Here is a 13,246-nt window from a genome sequence, read left to right on the forward strand (position 1 = left end):
TTAGGTAACAAAGGGCACGATGTGGCAACCCCCTGCTGGGACCAGCGTTGGACTCCGGAGGAGAAAAGCATGAACAGCTGCCAGAAGAGCTGTTTTGCTATCACACCCCATTACAGTCCTGCCCTCCAGGCGCCTGGTGCTGTGCCAGACACGGACGGGCATGGGACAGAGCCAGGCTGGCTCAATGGCCCTGGGACACCATGCTGTTGCCGTTGTTGTTTAATAAAGGAAAACAAGTCCCCAAGCATCGTGGTGCGACGAGAACGTCCCGCAGTGCTCGTGAAAACGGGGCACGGGGCAGACCCTGAGCACCCGTTATTTAACCCGTTCATTTAACACAACCCCGGGCGCCGCTGCGCTCGGAACCATTCGGCGCTGCCGCAGTTCCCCGCGGGCCGCGATAACGGGCGGACAGCGCTTGATGCGGGCGGACGGGCGGAAGGCGGAAGTGATGGCGGCGGTACGGCGGCGCGGGTAGGCCGTGCGCAGCGGCGAGGAGCCCCGGGCCGACATGGCGGCCGGGCTCGGGGGCTGGCTGTTCCTCTGCGGGCTGCTGGCCGTGCTGGGCGCTCAGGCCAAGGTGAGCGGGGAGGAGCGGGTGCGGAGAGCGCTGTTTACTTGTTTCTTCCGGTAACTGCGTTGAAAGTCGTGAAATAAATCCGCAAGGGCAGTTGGTTTTAATTCGTGTATGAGATAAGCTCGGCGGGCTCAGCGTGTTGTTTGCTTTGCAGAATTCGGAGGACGTCCGATGTAAGTGCATCTGCCCTCCTTACAAAGACCACTCGGGCCACATCTACAATAAAAACGTTTCGCAGAAGGACTGGTGAGTTTACCGTGGGACATTACGAAGACTGTGATTAACTATTAACCCGTTCTGTAACAGTGCCAAGAACATCTCTCGCACGGCTTACTGGACTTCTGTTTTTTAAAGCATTTCAGAATTCAGTTATTGGAAGGGAAGAGGATTGAAATCCCTAATTCTATTTTGGATTTTTAGTTTGCATGTTATTAGCTTCTCTTGCATAAGGCTTGGAAGTAGCAGAAGGCAAAGGGGTGCTGTACTTTGAATTCACTGACCAGAAATTGTATCATGGTGAAAAAGTGTGTTTATTGAACTTAGACAGGGGTTATTTGCTCCTTCTCTGCTCTTGAAACCAGTCCTATTGTTTGGAGATTGTTTTGGAGATTAGTTCCCTGAAATTGCAGTCAGAGAATGCAGTATAGCTAGCAGCACATTCTCTCTCCCATACAGAGAGAGAAATCTTGCTTTTCTGTATCTCAGCAATGTGCTGTTGTACTGCTTAGACTAGCTGTGGCATCTGTTGGATTTCAGCTGAGCTGAGGCCTGTTATGCATGGGCAAGAATGAACAGCCAGGGAAGAAAGTGAGATAGCAGTAATTTAAAACAGCATACTTTGAAGTGGCTCTGATGTCTGAAGTCCTCAGGAATCTTAGATCAACCTGTAAAAATGTGAAATGCATTTTGGTACATTGACTCTTCTTATTTATCATCTGTTGAATAGCGGCCAGCTAGCAACTTGATTATAAACATTTCATCCGTAATCCCACCAAAATAATTACCAGAATAAAGTTAGTGATACAGATATGTATTAAGAGTTATGCCTTGACTTATTAACTTATTTACAGAACTGTGAGAAATAATGCTGTAAATTTCAACCTATGTTAACAAACATAAAATGTACCATCTGATCTTAATGACTGTTTTGTCTACATGGTTAATTAAATGTTATTAGACCAGCTTTGACCAATTAGTCATAGGCAATGCAGTAGTGAGGCATACTGAGAAAATCCCAGCTGCAGCTTGCATTTCAGGGCAGCACTGTTAATATTTTTGTTGCTTATTACTCCTCTGCAAATGAAGTGGATTTTTTTCAGTGGGCATTGCTTAGCACCTGCCTTAGTGTCAGATGAGACCTCATTTCACTTTATTGACAGTGATCAAAGGAAAAATTAACTTTGAAGTCTTGGCTGATTTCATGGTGACAGGTAAATGGGGTTTACAGAATCTCGAACTGTCTTCCTGTCTTAAATCTCATTTTGTTGAGATCATTTCTTGTGAGACCACTTGGAAACATTTAATGACCTTGTCTTCTTGTTTGTGTTGCCTTCTTGCTACTTTAAAAAAGCTTCATTGCTAGGTCATGTGCAACAAAGTGGACAGTTTCAGTGTTACAGTTGGCCTTCTGCATCTGTGCCGGTGACTTGTATAGAACAGGGTGACAATGTGGCAGACATCTAGATCTGTCCCCCTGGGAAAACAGCCAGATACATTTTTAGTGTCTGAGTTACAGACAGTATGATTGCTTACTGGCCCCTTAACCAGACACAGAATGAAAACTTAATCTTCAGTATTAAACTTGTAGCCTGCATTATGATACTCTTATCTAGGTGTTTCAGTTCCTCTGCTGGAGCAGTCCTTTTTGCATCCTCACTGGCTGCCAAGCAGTGCCTTTTGTTAACTTCATGATGAGCTGACAGTGTTCCAACACCAATAAAAGTGTTCTCCATTTGAGATTTTGGATCTACTGCCAGCAAATCATTTGTGACAAACAACACACTAGGTGAATGTTATGCTGTGTAAGCCTAAGCACCTACATGGTATTCAATTAAATAGCCCACTTTGAAAGAAATGCATTGATATTTCATGTCCGGAGGCTGACTGCTCATGGACACGGTAGGAGGGAAGATTGCTTGGCTGCTTTGCTGGACAAACTGAAAGCTGACCAGAAATTGTGCTTTTGACTTGCCTAGATTCTCTAGGAAGAAAGGCTTCCTTGATCCAGTTATTACTAGTGCAACAGAGAAGGTGCTTCTGTGGGGCAGTTGAGTGGGAATGCCCTTTAGAAAAGGATCAACCTTTTCCATGTATTCCTCTTAAATTGCCATGGGATCACGGTTCAAAGAAACATAATAAAAACTGTAAGATTCTGAGAGCTCTTACCCTCCAAAGCAATGTTAAACACTGAACTAGAGAAAAAAAAAACTTTGCTGGTATTATTTGATATATTCACTGTAGCAGATGTCCTACTGTACCCAAACAGTGTGCTGGCTTTCTTCTCAACTTGAGCAGCATATTGACATAACCTTCGTAGAAGTTTCTTAGTTCATAACTTGTATGTATTTTTGATTTGGCATCTTAAGCGCAGCGCTCTTTTGCAAGGGAGATTGTGATTCTGATGTCAAATAAGTGGAAAAAATAAGTGCTCCGTGCCTCTCCAGGGATTGTGATGTGATGCTCCACAGTTCTAGTTATAAAGATGTAATACCAACAAAATAGAAAAGAGAGACTCTGATGAATGGCCATGCAAATTGGCAACATTTTCATCTAGTCCAATACAGAGTTGAGCTGTTAGCAGCTGCTGTCACATCGGGCATTTTGTTTCATTACCTGCTTCTGACTCCACTAACATTGAGTTGACAGGCACTGAAGTGAAAGTTCTTCCTTAAGTGCTCTACAGGGAGCTTAGGATGTTAACTGAATAACCAAACTGAGTCAGCAAAAAAATACAGATTATTGAAGTTATTGGTGGAAGTAGTGGTGCAATTTGTTGTATCATGGCCACTGGATTTTTAGTACTGTGACACAGAATATTCATAGTATTGTCAACTGTGCTTTTTGGTGTGGGAACTGTCTTGGATTTTGTATTCTTTTAAGTCAAAGTATGTATTCCTGTCTGGTTCCAGTGCTTAGAACTGAGTGCTGTTTGTTCACAATCTTATTGCTTAAACAACTCATCTGATGGCTGCTTTTTTTCCACATGCCTATAACATGTGATGGTAAGAAAAAAAGAGCTTCTGTCCACAGGCACCAAAGAGAGATCGATCTTCCTTCAGATACTGGAAAAAAAGTACTAAAATTCTTTAAGTATTAGAAGGAAGAAACGTGTAATAGCTGGGATTTACTGAGAGGTGTCACTGTCAAGTGGTGTGAGTGCTGGGTTTCAAATTCTTGGACTTGTTATGCTGACAGCATAATGAAATGATTTGAAATGATGTGTTTAGTTTGAAAGGTCTTAGCTTGTTTAGTAGCTTGTGAGAAGATGAATTTAAGTAAAATGGAGTACTGATATAAAAAAAAAAATAAAAAGACAATGATCCTTCAATACTTATAATTTAGAACAGCCTAACTTAAACAAAGGCAAATTCTCAGCCTGAGCAACTGGGATCTGAATGTATCTGAAGATGTGAGGTCTGCCTATATAAGGGGATAAGTAAACTAAAACCAACTCAACTGATTGTGCCATTCTTGTGTTTCTTCAGTGACTGTCTTCATGTGGTTGAGCCTATGCCTGTCCCTGGACCTGATGTAGAAGCATATTGTTTACGTTGTGAGTGCAAATATGAAGAGAGAAGCTCCGTAACAATTAAGGTAAACCATTAATTCTGTTGATATATATTACATTTTTCAACTGAATCATAAATACATTTATGGTCTTTTAGAGAAGTAATCTTTTTCAAGGGAGAGCTCTTTTAAAGCAGTCTTAACATTTTTTGTTGTTGTTCATAATTTATCTTGAGTTATAATAAAATCAAGCTATAGATAAAGGGATGATGTTAAGAAATCTAAGTTCTCATGTTTTGGGATTAAGTTTATACTTTGCTGAAATTCTGATTGTTCTATGGTATTTGTCAGGCTTTGAACTTCATTAGGGTTTTCTCATTATTCAGCTTTCTTGCTTGCTTGATGTAAATCTACTTTCTATCTTGGCAAGCTACAAAGAGCAAAATCAGTCTTGTTTGCTATATCTGATGATTCCTTTATTCTTCATACTTACCCTATTAGAGCCACTGAGCCCTTGACTGGAGTGAATAGATTACTCAGTGCATATTGTCTTCTATTATTCCCCTCTTTGGAGGGGTTTTGTGTTTTTTCCTTCCTCCTTTTTCTGTGTGATCTCTGTGACTGAATGCAGGTCTGTGCTAGAGAATGGAGGCCATGTATGGACCCCAACATTTATGTAATAACATACAACAGTAGTCTTGATTAAGGTGAGAGAGCACTAAGTGCTTCAAGAAGGATAGTATAGGACTTTAGCAAGGCCTCACTAGGAGAGACTTTTTTTCAGACTGATTTATCTGTCTGCCCTAAAACCTTGTAATGCTAATTTAATAGATGGTTGCTTTTTGCTGTTCATGATTTTTAAGTATTAATGACACTACTGAAGACTGACTGTACAATTCTTTTGTTCTTCACTGTCTGGTGAGAGGTTGCTGAGTAAATGTCATGACTCTGGGACAAATAGTGTTTGTGTTGTGCAGGTTACAATCATCATATACCTGTCTATTTTGGGCCTACTTCTTCTATACATGGTGTACCTTACACTAGTGGAACCTATACTGAAGAGACGTCTCTTTGGGCATTCACAGCTCATACAGAGTGATGAAGACATTGGGGTGAGTTCATCCAACTGCTTGTATGTGTGGGTTAATTGTTAAATGATTACTTGAAGATTTTTTTGCAAGGCAATTTAAATTCTTTTCTTGAAGAGAGAGGATGATCTTCACTGTAGTCAGAAAACTGTGTGATGACTTTGTGAAGCCATGCTTTCATTTTTCACTGGGCTGGAAAGTAGTAAGATGAGGATTGCTTCTGTTATGCCCAGTTATCTGAGAAAATGATCTGTCTTTAGAAGGAATAGAGGAGAGGAAGTAAACTTGTATAGGAGGTACAAATTCTGATGTGCTCAAAATCAATGTCTTCTTAGTGATCAACTTTTATGTAGTTTCGTATATACTGATTTTAGATTTTCTTTTGCAAAAAGGAAGTATATACTGAGGGGTTACAACTTCTGTTGATTCTGTTTGAGCTTATTGGTGATAAATGCAGTGATTGATGCTAAAGTAATTTCTTTGCGTTACAACTAAAAACTAGAAAGCGATATATTCCCACAGATCAGAACAGCCTTTTTCAGGAGAAAAAGGGGATTTAGTTCATCAGTGACAAATGATGGCAAATGATTTTCTGTCTCTTATTGGCCTTCCCCATCACCAGTGCAGCATTTTTAACTTCTAATAACAGTGAAACATATTTTAAATACCATTGCAGGAAGATGATGTAAAACCTCACAAAACCTTGTGTTGGAAACAGTGAGAGACTTAGTACCTGAGCAGTGTTACGAGGAAAGACAGGTGGCAGTAGGTTATCTTTGTGTTAGGAGTATTTGTCATTCCTTCAATTATATAGGCACTTAGGAGGAGGAGATAAATGTGTTTGTTCATGGCGAAACAAAGCTATGATGGCAACACTTAACAAAATGTATTGAAAAGCCCTGTGCAGTTCTGACTGCCTGTTGCATTCAGAGCTTTGTATATGAAGGCATCAGAAGTGGTAAATGCCGTGCTCTGTACCACTAATTTATTTCGACTTCAGATTTTGCTGTAACTTACTGGGACCCTTGTGTGCTTGTAGAGGGACTACTGTTTATGTCTGCAGCAGTGCTTGGAACAAAAAGCTCTTAAGCTCATTGCTTATTTTGTGTTACTCATTTCCCATTGTCCCTTCTTCTGTGGCAGTAAATGTAAATTAATTGAAGGTCCTTTGTGACTTTTTGCCTTTGTTGCCCTCTTTGTTGTCTTCCTTCTTGCAAGTTCTTCCAGTACTGATCTTTCTCGCTCTGGGAATACAATCTGTGTTCATTTTGTTGCTACAATGTGCTTGCTTTTTCCTGTTGCCCATTGGTGGCAGTGGCAACTGGTGAATATAAGCCACTTCAGGACACCTCTTTTGCTTTTCTTTTTTCCTTATGTTGTTCACACTGAAATTGACAGTAACTAGCTTGCCAGTACCATCTAGCATATCTTGTGCTACCCCTTCTTCCATTTATTTTATGATGGAAATGTGTTGCTATTGTGATTATGTTTATCTACAAATGAAGTGATTTGTAATCTTTGAACTTAGTGTTCTAGATATATCCCACTGCATAATCTTTTGTGTAAGTTCACAGCTCTTTCAGTCCAGGACAGTCTCTTGTTTTCAGCCTATTTCTTAGCCTGATGATGCCCGTGTGTGCTTTTGAGACCTGTAGATATCTGCTGATTTCCTTAATGTTAGTCATTCTAACTGCTAAGAGTCATCACTGAGCTATTCTGTACGTAATTATGTCACAAATACAGTATCAAGTCATATCAATGTCTTTAAAAACATTCTGGAAAAACAACAAAGAAGTACTATGAGGTATATACATAGAAAAGGGCAAAGAACTATTTTATATGGGATGCAGTTATGTTGTTATTTTTTTTATTATGTAACTTATACATGATGCTTTCCAGTGTAGCTTTAGAAACATGACTTGGTCCAAAACAAGTTTGACAGCCAAATAAGAAGTTCAATTCCAACTCTTTCTGTTTGCATCATGCTTTTATTTATTAGAAGAAAGCAAAGGTTTGCAGGTATTGATGGAAAACAGACAGAGTAAATATTAAATAAGCTCTCAGTTATTGTTGAGCTCTGTCACTTAAACAGCTGTGTTTACACTTTGCTTTTAGACAGCTTGGTACAATAGGTTTGGTTTGGTAAACAGTGGAGTGTGTTGGTTTTGCATACAGTCTTTATATGAACGTCCTGAACTGCCGTACAGTAACAGGCTGAGAGCTGGCAGAAAACTGACTAATTCACTGTTTAAGTGACATTAAACAAAGTACATTCTTGACAATGACAGGAGGGTCCTGGCATCTGGGTCTGTTCTAGATTTGATTCCAGCAGCTGCTAATGGATGCAAGTGTCATTTGGGTGGTGAGGCACTGGAACAGGTTGCCCACAGAGGCTTGGACGCCCCATTCCTGGAGAGGTTCAAGGCTAGGTTGGATGGGGCCCTGGGCAACCTGATGTTGTGACTGGCAACCCCACCTGTTTTAGAAGGCTGGAGCTCAAGGATCTTTAAGGTCCCTTCCCACCTAAGCTGCTCCATGTTTTTGGAGTGATATAGCTTGGCATATTTGGAAAACCTATGGTTGTTACTTGGAATGAAAAGTATAGTTTTAACTATCTGAGAGCTTTCTTGGTCATTATATCTGTCTAGTTGGTTAAAACAGCTTATATTTATATTCGAACCAAAGGCCATCAACAAATTAAAACACTTATTGCAACTGCTTGGTGAAATTGTTGAGATCTGACTAAGGATTTTTCCGTTCCAGGATCACCAGCCATTTGCAAATGCTCACGATGTGTTAGCTCGTTCTCGGAGCCGTGCCAATGTGTTGAACAAAGTGGAGTATGCCCAACAGCGCTGGAAGCTGCAGGTCCAAGAGCAACGCAAGTCTGTTTTTGACCGTCACGTTGTGCTGAGTTAATTCTCGCAGCAGTAGCTCCAAGAAGTAAAGCAGACTAACTGAAAGAACTGACTTGTGTCTTCCTGAGCCTACCACTTCAAAAGGTTTTCCTTCAGTGGTTCTTTTCTGATTTGAGGAAAAAAAAATATATACAAGTATTTGAAATTGGGAAGAATGCACCCAAGTGGGAAGAGGTTAAAAGGGGTTAGTTAACCAAAAGCTAGAAATCTTTACATTTTTCTGTTGTCTCTTACTTAATAAAACTGAAAAGAAAACAAACCCTGAGATAGCTTGCTTTGTTTGCTACTGTGGTACCTTATTTACAGTTGTGACTTTATGGTGATTTTTAACTATATATTTCTCTTTACTATTTATGTGGTTAAAAGTACCTGGGAACACAGTAACTACTTACAACTCACTAATCTCTTTATGTAAAGACCTTTTGTAAATATACTTGGATTTTTCTGCAGGCTTTTGCTAGGTACAGGAAACTGAAATCTTGCAGTGCGGTTCTCATGTCAGAGAGTGAAATTTTGATTGGCTGTATTCATCATTTGGTTTCTTGCACTTGTACTTTCAAGATGCTTGTCTGTCGGGTGATGGTTGCAGAAATAAGGCAGAACTTAAATGGACAGTGACTCTTTGAGCTGCACACTTGGAGTACTGTGATGTAGATAAACTCAAATGCAGTGCACTTCAGGACAGTGTTGACATTTTGTTCTATTTTACTTTAAAAGCTTAATATATTGTCTATGTATGATATCTTTTAAAAGACATCTTCCTTTCTTTTCATGGGTAAAGTCTCAGGAGTTAGTATATGATGAAATATTTATTATAAGAAATCTTTCTGCATTTGTCTGGATTGATGGTATAAGGCACATAATTTCTTGAGCACCTGTCATCTTGGCAGTTAGGTGTATTTTTCTATCTGTGATTCTGTGTTCATCTCTCTTAAGAGCTATACAGTTGCTAGATGACTAACTTTCATATATCCTCTTTGGAATGTAATGATTAAATCTGATTTTTGAAAAACATACCCTCATTATCTAGATGTCATTATTTTCTCCCTCATTACCCTTGCATGTAAATTGTATTTATAAAAACAGTTATCTGAAAATGCTTCAGTGTAGAAATGTGCAGTTGTTCAGTGCTTAGATAAGGGAAAGAATGGCTCGCCAGATTGCTGATTGAAAGAAGTAAATTTCTGATCCCTGACTCAAGTTTAGCTAGGCATGTTTAGCTCTATTATTGTATTACAATGATTTTCATTACCAGTGCCAAAGGGAATTGTACCATTGAACAGCATTATATATTTGCAGGTACAGCTTTGGCTTTCATAATTGACAGAGCAGGTGCAAAGTATCCTGGGAATTGGGCTGTACCTGTATACATAGTTCTTCGTGATCTTGAGTGGAAGCGTAGCTGTACCACAACATATTCACAATGACTGCATCTCCTTGGCGGATGCAGAGCTTCGTTCTCTTGTTAGTCCTGTAGGCTTCCAAAACCAGAACTTAGCAGGATGTAATTATAACAGGCGCCTAATTGGTGGAGATGTAGGGTTCTTCCTGTAAGTACAAAGCAACACAGGGTGTATTGACAGGATAAAAGGGAAAAAAACAACACCACAAATGAAAACGCAGTTGTGCTTGGCATCTAACCCTGCTGAGTCAATAATCAGTTATGGCAGTGATGTTCATAGGATACCCTAAAGAAAAATAACTTGTGGCATGTGTACCTACATACCTACCAGTTCTGCTGGGTGCTCTGTGTCTTGGCTGCATTTCTGGTAAGGTCTGAAGCTGGAGCAGAAGGATGCAGAAGGAGGGGGAGGAAGTGGGAATTAATAATATTTGGGCTCAGTGTTGAGGCTTTGAGACAGCAAAGTAAAAGAGAACTTAAAAGAACTTGAAACAAAGCAGAGCTTGTGAGATGACCATAAAATGTAATATTAGTTTCATCCATACTCTTATTCAATTGTGTGTTCCTTTCCACAATAAGTATTTAACTAATTTCTAGCTGGTGGTTAAATTTAGATGTTAGTGTATGAAGCTCCAATAAAGAAAATGCTGGTTTTGAAGACTGTATACACAAAGTACGTTTACTTTTTCAGGTGATCCAGTTGTATTCAATATGGTTTTAAATTTTTAGTCCTTAATGCCAAGTCTTGTTGCCATCATAGCTGTGGTGTGGGTGGAAAAGCCAAACCAGAAATGAGCAGATCTAACTGTAAGCTACTTTGCATGTTGGCAATTGGCTATAAATTACAGGAGTCATTGACTCAGTGGAGCAAGCTACATGATTCAGGTAAGAGAACTGTGTGTTGCTTTATCTAGCAATAGACCTTCACTGAACACTGATGTTTCTCTAAACCACTTCTATCAGCTAGTCAGCAGCAATGCTTCTGTAGCTTTTTAATTCATTGTGTTTAAAGTGATCACTTATTATATTCAATAAGATGCAAGGAAACTGGAACATTAACTTCTTTTTTTTTTTAATATCATTCAGATATTTTCCGGTATTATTCTTCAGCAGTCTTAAAATTAGCACATCTTATTTCTTCGGATTTTACTTTCATCTGAAGATTGGTGAGTCTCTGGTCTAATGGGAGGAGGATTCTCAGTATCTTTATTAATTCAAAATGAATGTGTCTGCATACCATCAGTGTACCTACAGAAAGATCCATTTAGGATGCACGTGACTGTCTCTCTTGTCTAATGGCATGCTATGAAGGAATTCCTAACTCCCAGGATTTCTGTAGTGAGATCCATTTTGATTAGAAAAGAACAGATGACACTGAATACAGATATACGCTGATGGAATATGTTGTTAAACTGGGTTCTTGTGTGAGAATTCTCTCGCTATTGAAAGTGGCAGGTGTGAAATTATTAGAAAATATTAAAATATCTCGATCCTTGTGACGGGTCAAGAGAGTCCAATTTGTTACGGAGCTGTGGTCTGAATTTTTAAAGCTTTTTGAAGTTGAGTAGTGCAGCCTAGATGTTCCCGGTACCGTAGTTTGTGTTGGTGTGCTTTTTCTGTGATAGAGGGTGCAGTCTTAAGTATTTTAGAAAGCAAAGTGTAGATGAAGAAGAGGATGTTAAAATAATGTTTTGGATAGATTTTCTGTTAGGAAGTCCTGCTTCAATCAGTAAGGTTAGATCATAATTGTTTAAAACCTAACTATATGCTTTAAATGTATTTTTAAGTAGGTATTATGTAAAATAATTTAAAATTGAACGGATACCATCAAGACAAGATTTTTTTGCCCCAAATTAATATCATCTAATATTTCACAGTCCACACTCCTTTATCAGCAGTCTATTTAGTATTTTGAATCTGTGTTTAATATACAGATGAGTGGAGAAACTCAAGGACCAAAGATGTCAGGTTTGGCCTTAATTCATCCTCTAGACCTTTTGTAAAACTTATATGAAGAGCCAGTTGAATACCTTACAGACATAAAGTTAACGCTGGGATCCCTTCTCTGTACAAAAAGTTTTGCATTGAGTCAGGATGATACATTGAAGGCTTTTTGGTGTGAGTAGAGAGTCTGTCACTGGAATTGTTAGTGGGGTGGAGAGGTTGCATTCGGTGCTGGCCTGCTTTATGTGTTTTCTGTGAAGATGAAAGTTTGGAGCAAGCTAGATTTCTGTGGGGTTCCCAAAGGTAGATCCTCGTCATTTCTAAAGCAGAAATGAAAGGAGAATGTTTGCTCTTTAGGAAGTGTTAATAGTTTTATTTTCTTAAAATCTGTTCTGTGCTTTTTTTTTTTAAATCAGTGTAGCCAATTTGCATCCTCTTTTTTTTCGAACAGGATGTTTTCTGCTGTCTGTAATGGCTTTCCTGTGTTGTTATGAAATGTTGCAAATGCATTAGAAGTCTCATCTGGCAAATGCCAGTTAGTTAGCTCAGGTGAGTATTTTGTCCTGTCCAGTATGAGTTGTTGAAAGTGTTTTTTAATAATGTATTTCCAGGTTAAATGCAGAACCTGATGGATGGCAAAAGCTACTGTAATCTCATGGACAAGCTGTCCATCTCTGCTGACAGTCAGCGCGTACAGCTGCCCCGGCCTTTCTGTGCAGACCCACTGGTCATGTTTCACATGTACCCAGAAACACCAAGCCAGGTTGCTTGCTCTGAAGATCTGTCATTCCTTCCTTTCATGTCTGAGCATTTCATCACAGAGAACTTCTACAGGGAGCCCTGTGGCTTTTCCTACCAAATACCTCACTGCAGTTACAGCAGGAGTGAGTACTCCTATGGGCCAGCTTTCATCAGGAAGAGGAATGAGAGGGAAAGGCAGAGAGTTAAATGTGTCAATGAAGGCTATGCTAAATTGAGACATCACCTACCGAAGGAATACTTAGAGAAACGGCTCAGCAAAGTGGAGACGCTCCGTGCTGCAATAAAATACATCAGGTACCTCCAGTCTGTTCTGTACAGTGATTCTGTGGCAGCAGACAAAAACGTCATGGAGCCAAGCCAAGCACCTAAAGCAATTAACAAACAAAGCCAATTTTTGAAGGCTATCTAAACTGTTCCAAACCAAGGGAAAGATATCCTTCCTGGGAGCCTGGATGTCACTGCTATGTTGTTAATGATGTGTGTATTCCTGAAACATCGGGAGCAAATCGTAGTACACGTTGATACCAGCCCACAGAAAAGCATTTTAGTTTTGTAGGTAGTAGCTGCACTTAAGAGAAATCACATCTGAGTGGCCTAAGATAATTCATGGAAATTGGAAAGCACATCTGAAATCATTACCCAACAAGAAATACTATACCTACACATGTCAATTAACTGTATGTGACATCACATTCTTCATGCTTTGAAATAAAGTAAAATCTTTCTAGCTAAGGTTCCTTTATTTTTCTGCAGCTCTCACATGTGCTTTCATAAAAGTTTTTTGCTCTTATTGCCAGTGTTTCTCTTACAAAGCGAGGAGGTCTTTGTG

The 13,246-nt window shown here is 39.5% G+C and overlaps 2 protein-coding genes across 3 annotated transcripts; both read left to right on the forward strand.

Annotated features, from left to right (window-relative positions):
- Positions 1 to 420: 420 nt before the first annotated feature.
- On the forward strand, positions 421 to 9,323 carry TMEM9B (TMEM9 domain family member B). Its single transcript, XM_065755303.1, has 5 exons — positions 421 to 580; positions 732 to 823; positions 4,282 to 4,390; positions 5,281 to 5,415; positions 8,155 to 9,323. Exons 1-5 carry the CDS (start codon positions 512 to 514, stop codon positions 8,308 to 8,310), a joined length of 561 nt encoding a protein of 186 aa, XP_065611375.1. The 5' UTR covers positions 421 to 511; the 3' UTR covers positions 8,311 to 9,323.
- A 1,072-nt stretch (positions 9,324 to 10,395) lies between these two features.
- On the forward strand, positions 10,396 to 13,065 carry ASCL3 (achaete-scute family bHLH transcription factor 3). Of its 2 annotated transcripts, XM_065755296.1 has the most exons (3): positions 10,396 to 10,596; positions 10,798 to 10,877; positions 12,107 to 13,065. In XM_065755296.1, the coding sequence occupies exon 3, from the start codon at positions 12,272 to 12,274 to the stop codon at positions 12,824 to 12,826; it is 555 nt and encodes a 184-aa protein (XP_065611368.1). In that variant the 5' UTR covers positions 10,396 to 10,596; positions 10,798 to 10,877; positions 12,107 to 12,271; the 3' UTR covers positions 12,827 to 13,065. The 2 variants fall into 2 exon arrangements, with proteins under 2 accessions (XP_065611368.1, XP_065611367.1); XM_065755295.1 differs by having other exon boundaries at positions 10,396 to 10,877.
- Positions 13,066 to 13,246: the final 181 nt, after the last annotated feature.

This window comes from Cyrtonyx montezumae, unplaced genomic scaffold, assembly GCF_038088225.1.
Source record: "Cyrtonyx montezumae isolate F1298 unplaced genomic scaffold, pur_monq_1.0 scaffold_10, whole genome shotgun sequence".
Taxonomy (NCBI): Eukaryota; Metazoa; Chordata; class Aves; order Galliformes; family Odontophoridae; genus Cyrtonyx; species Cyrtonyx montezumae.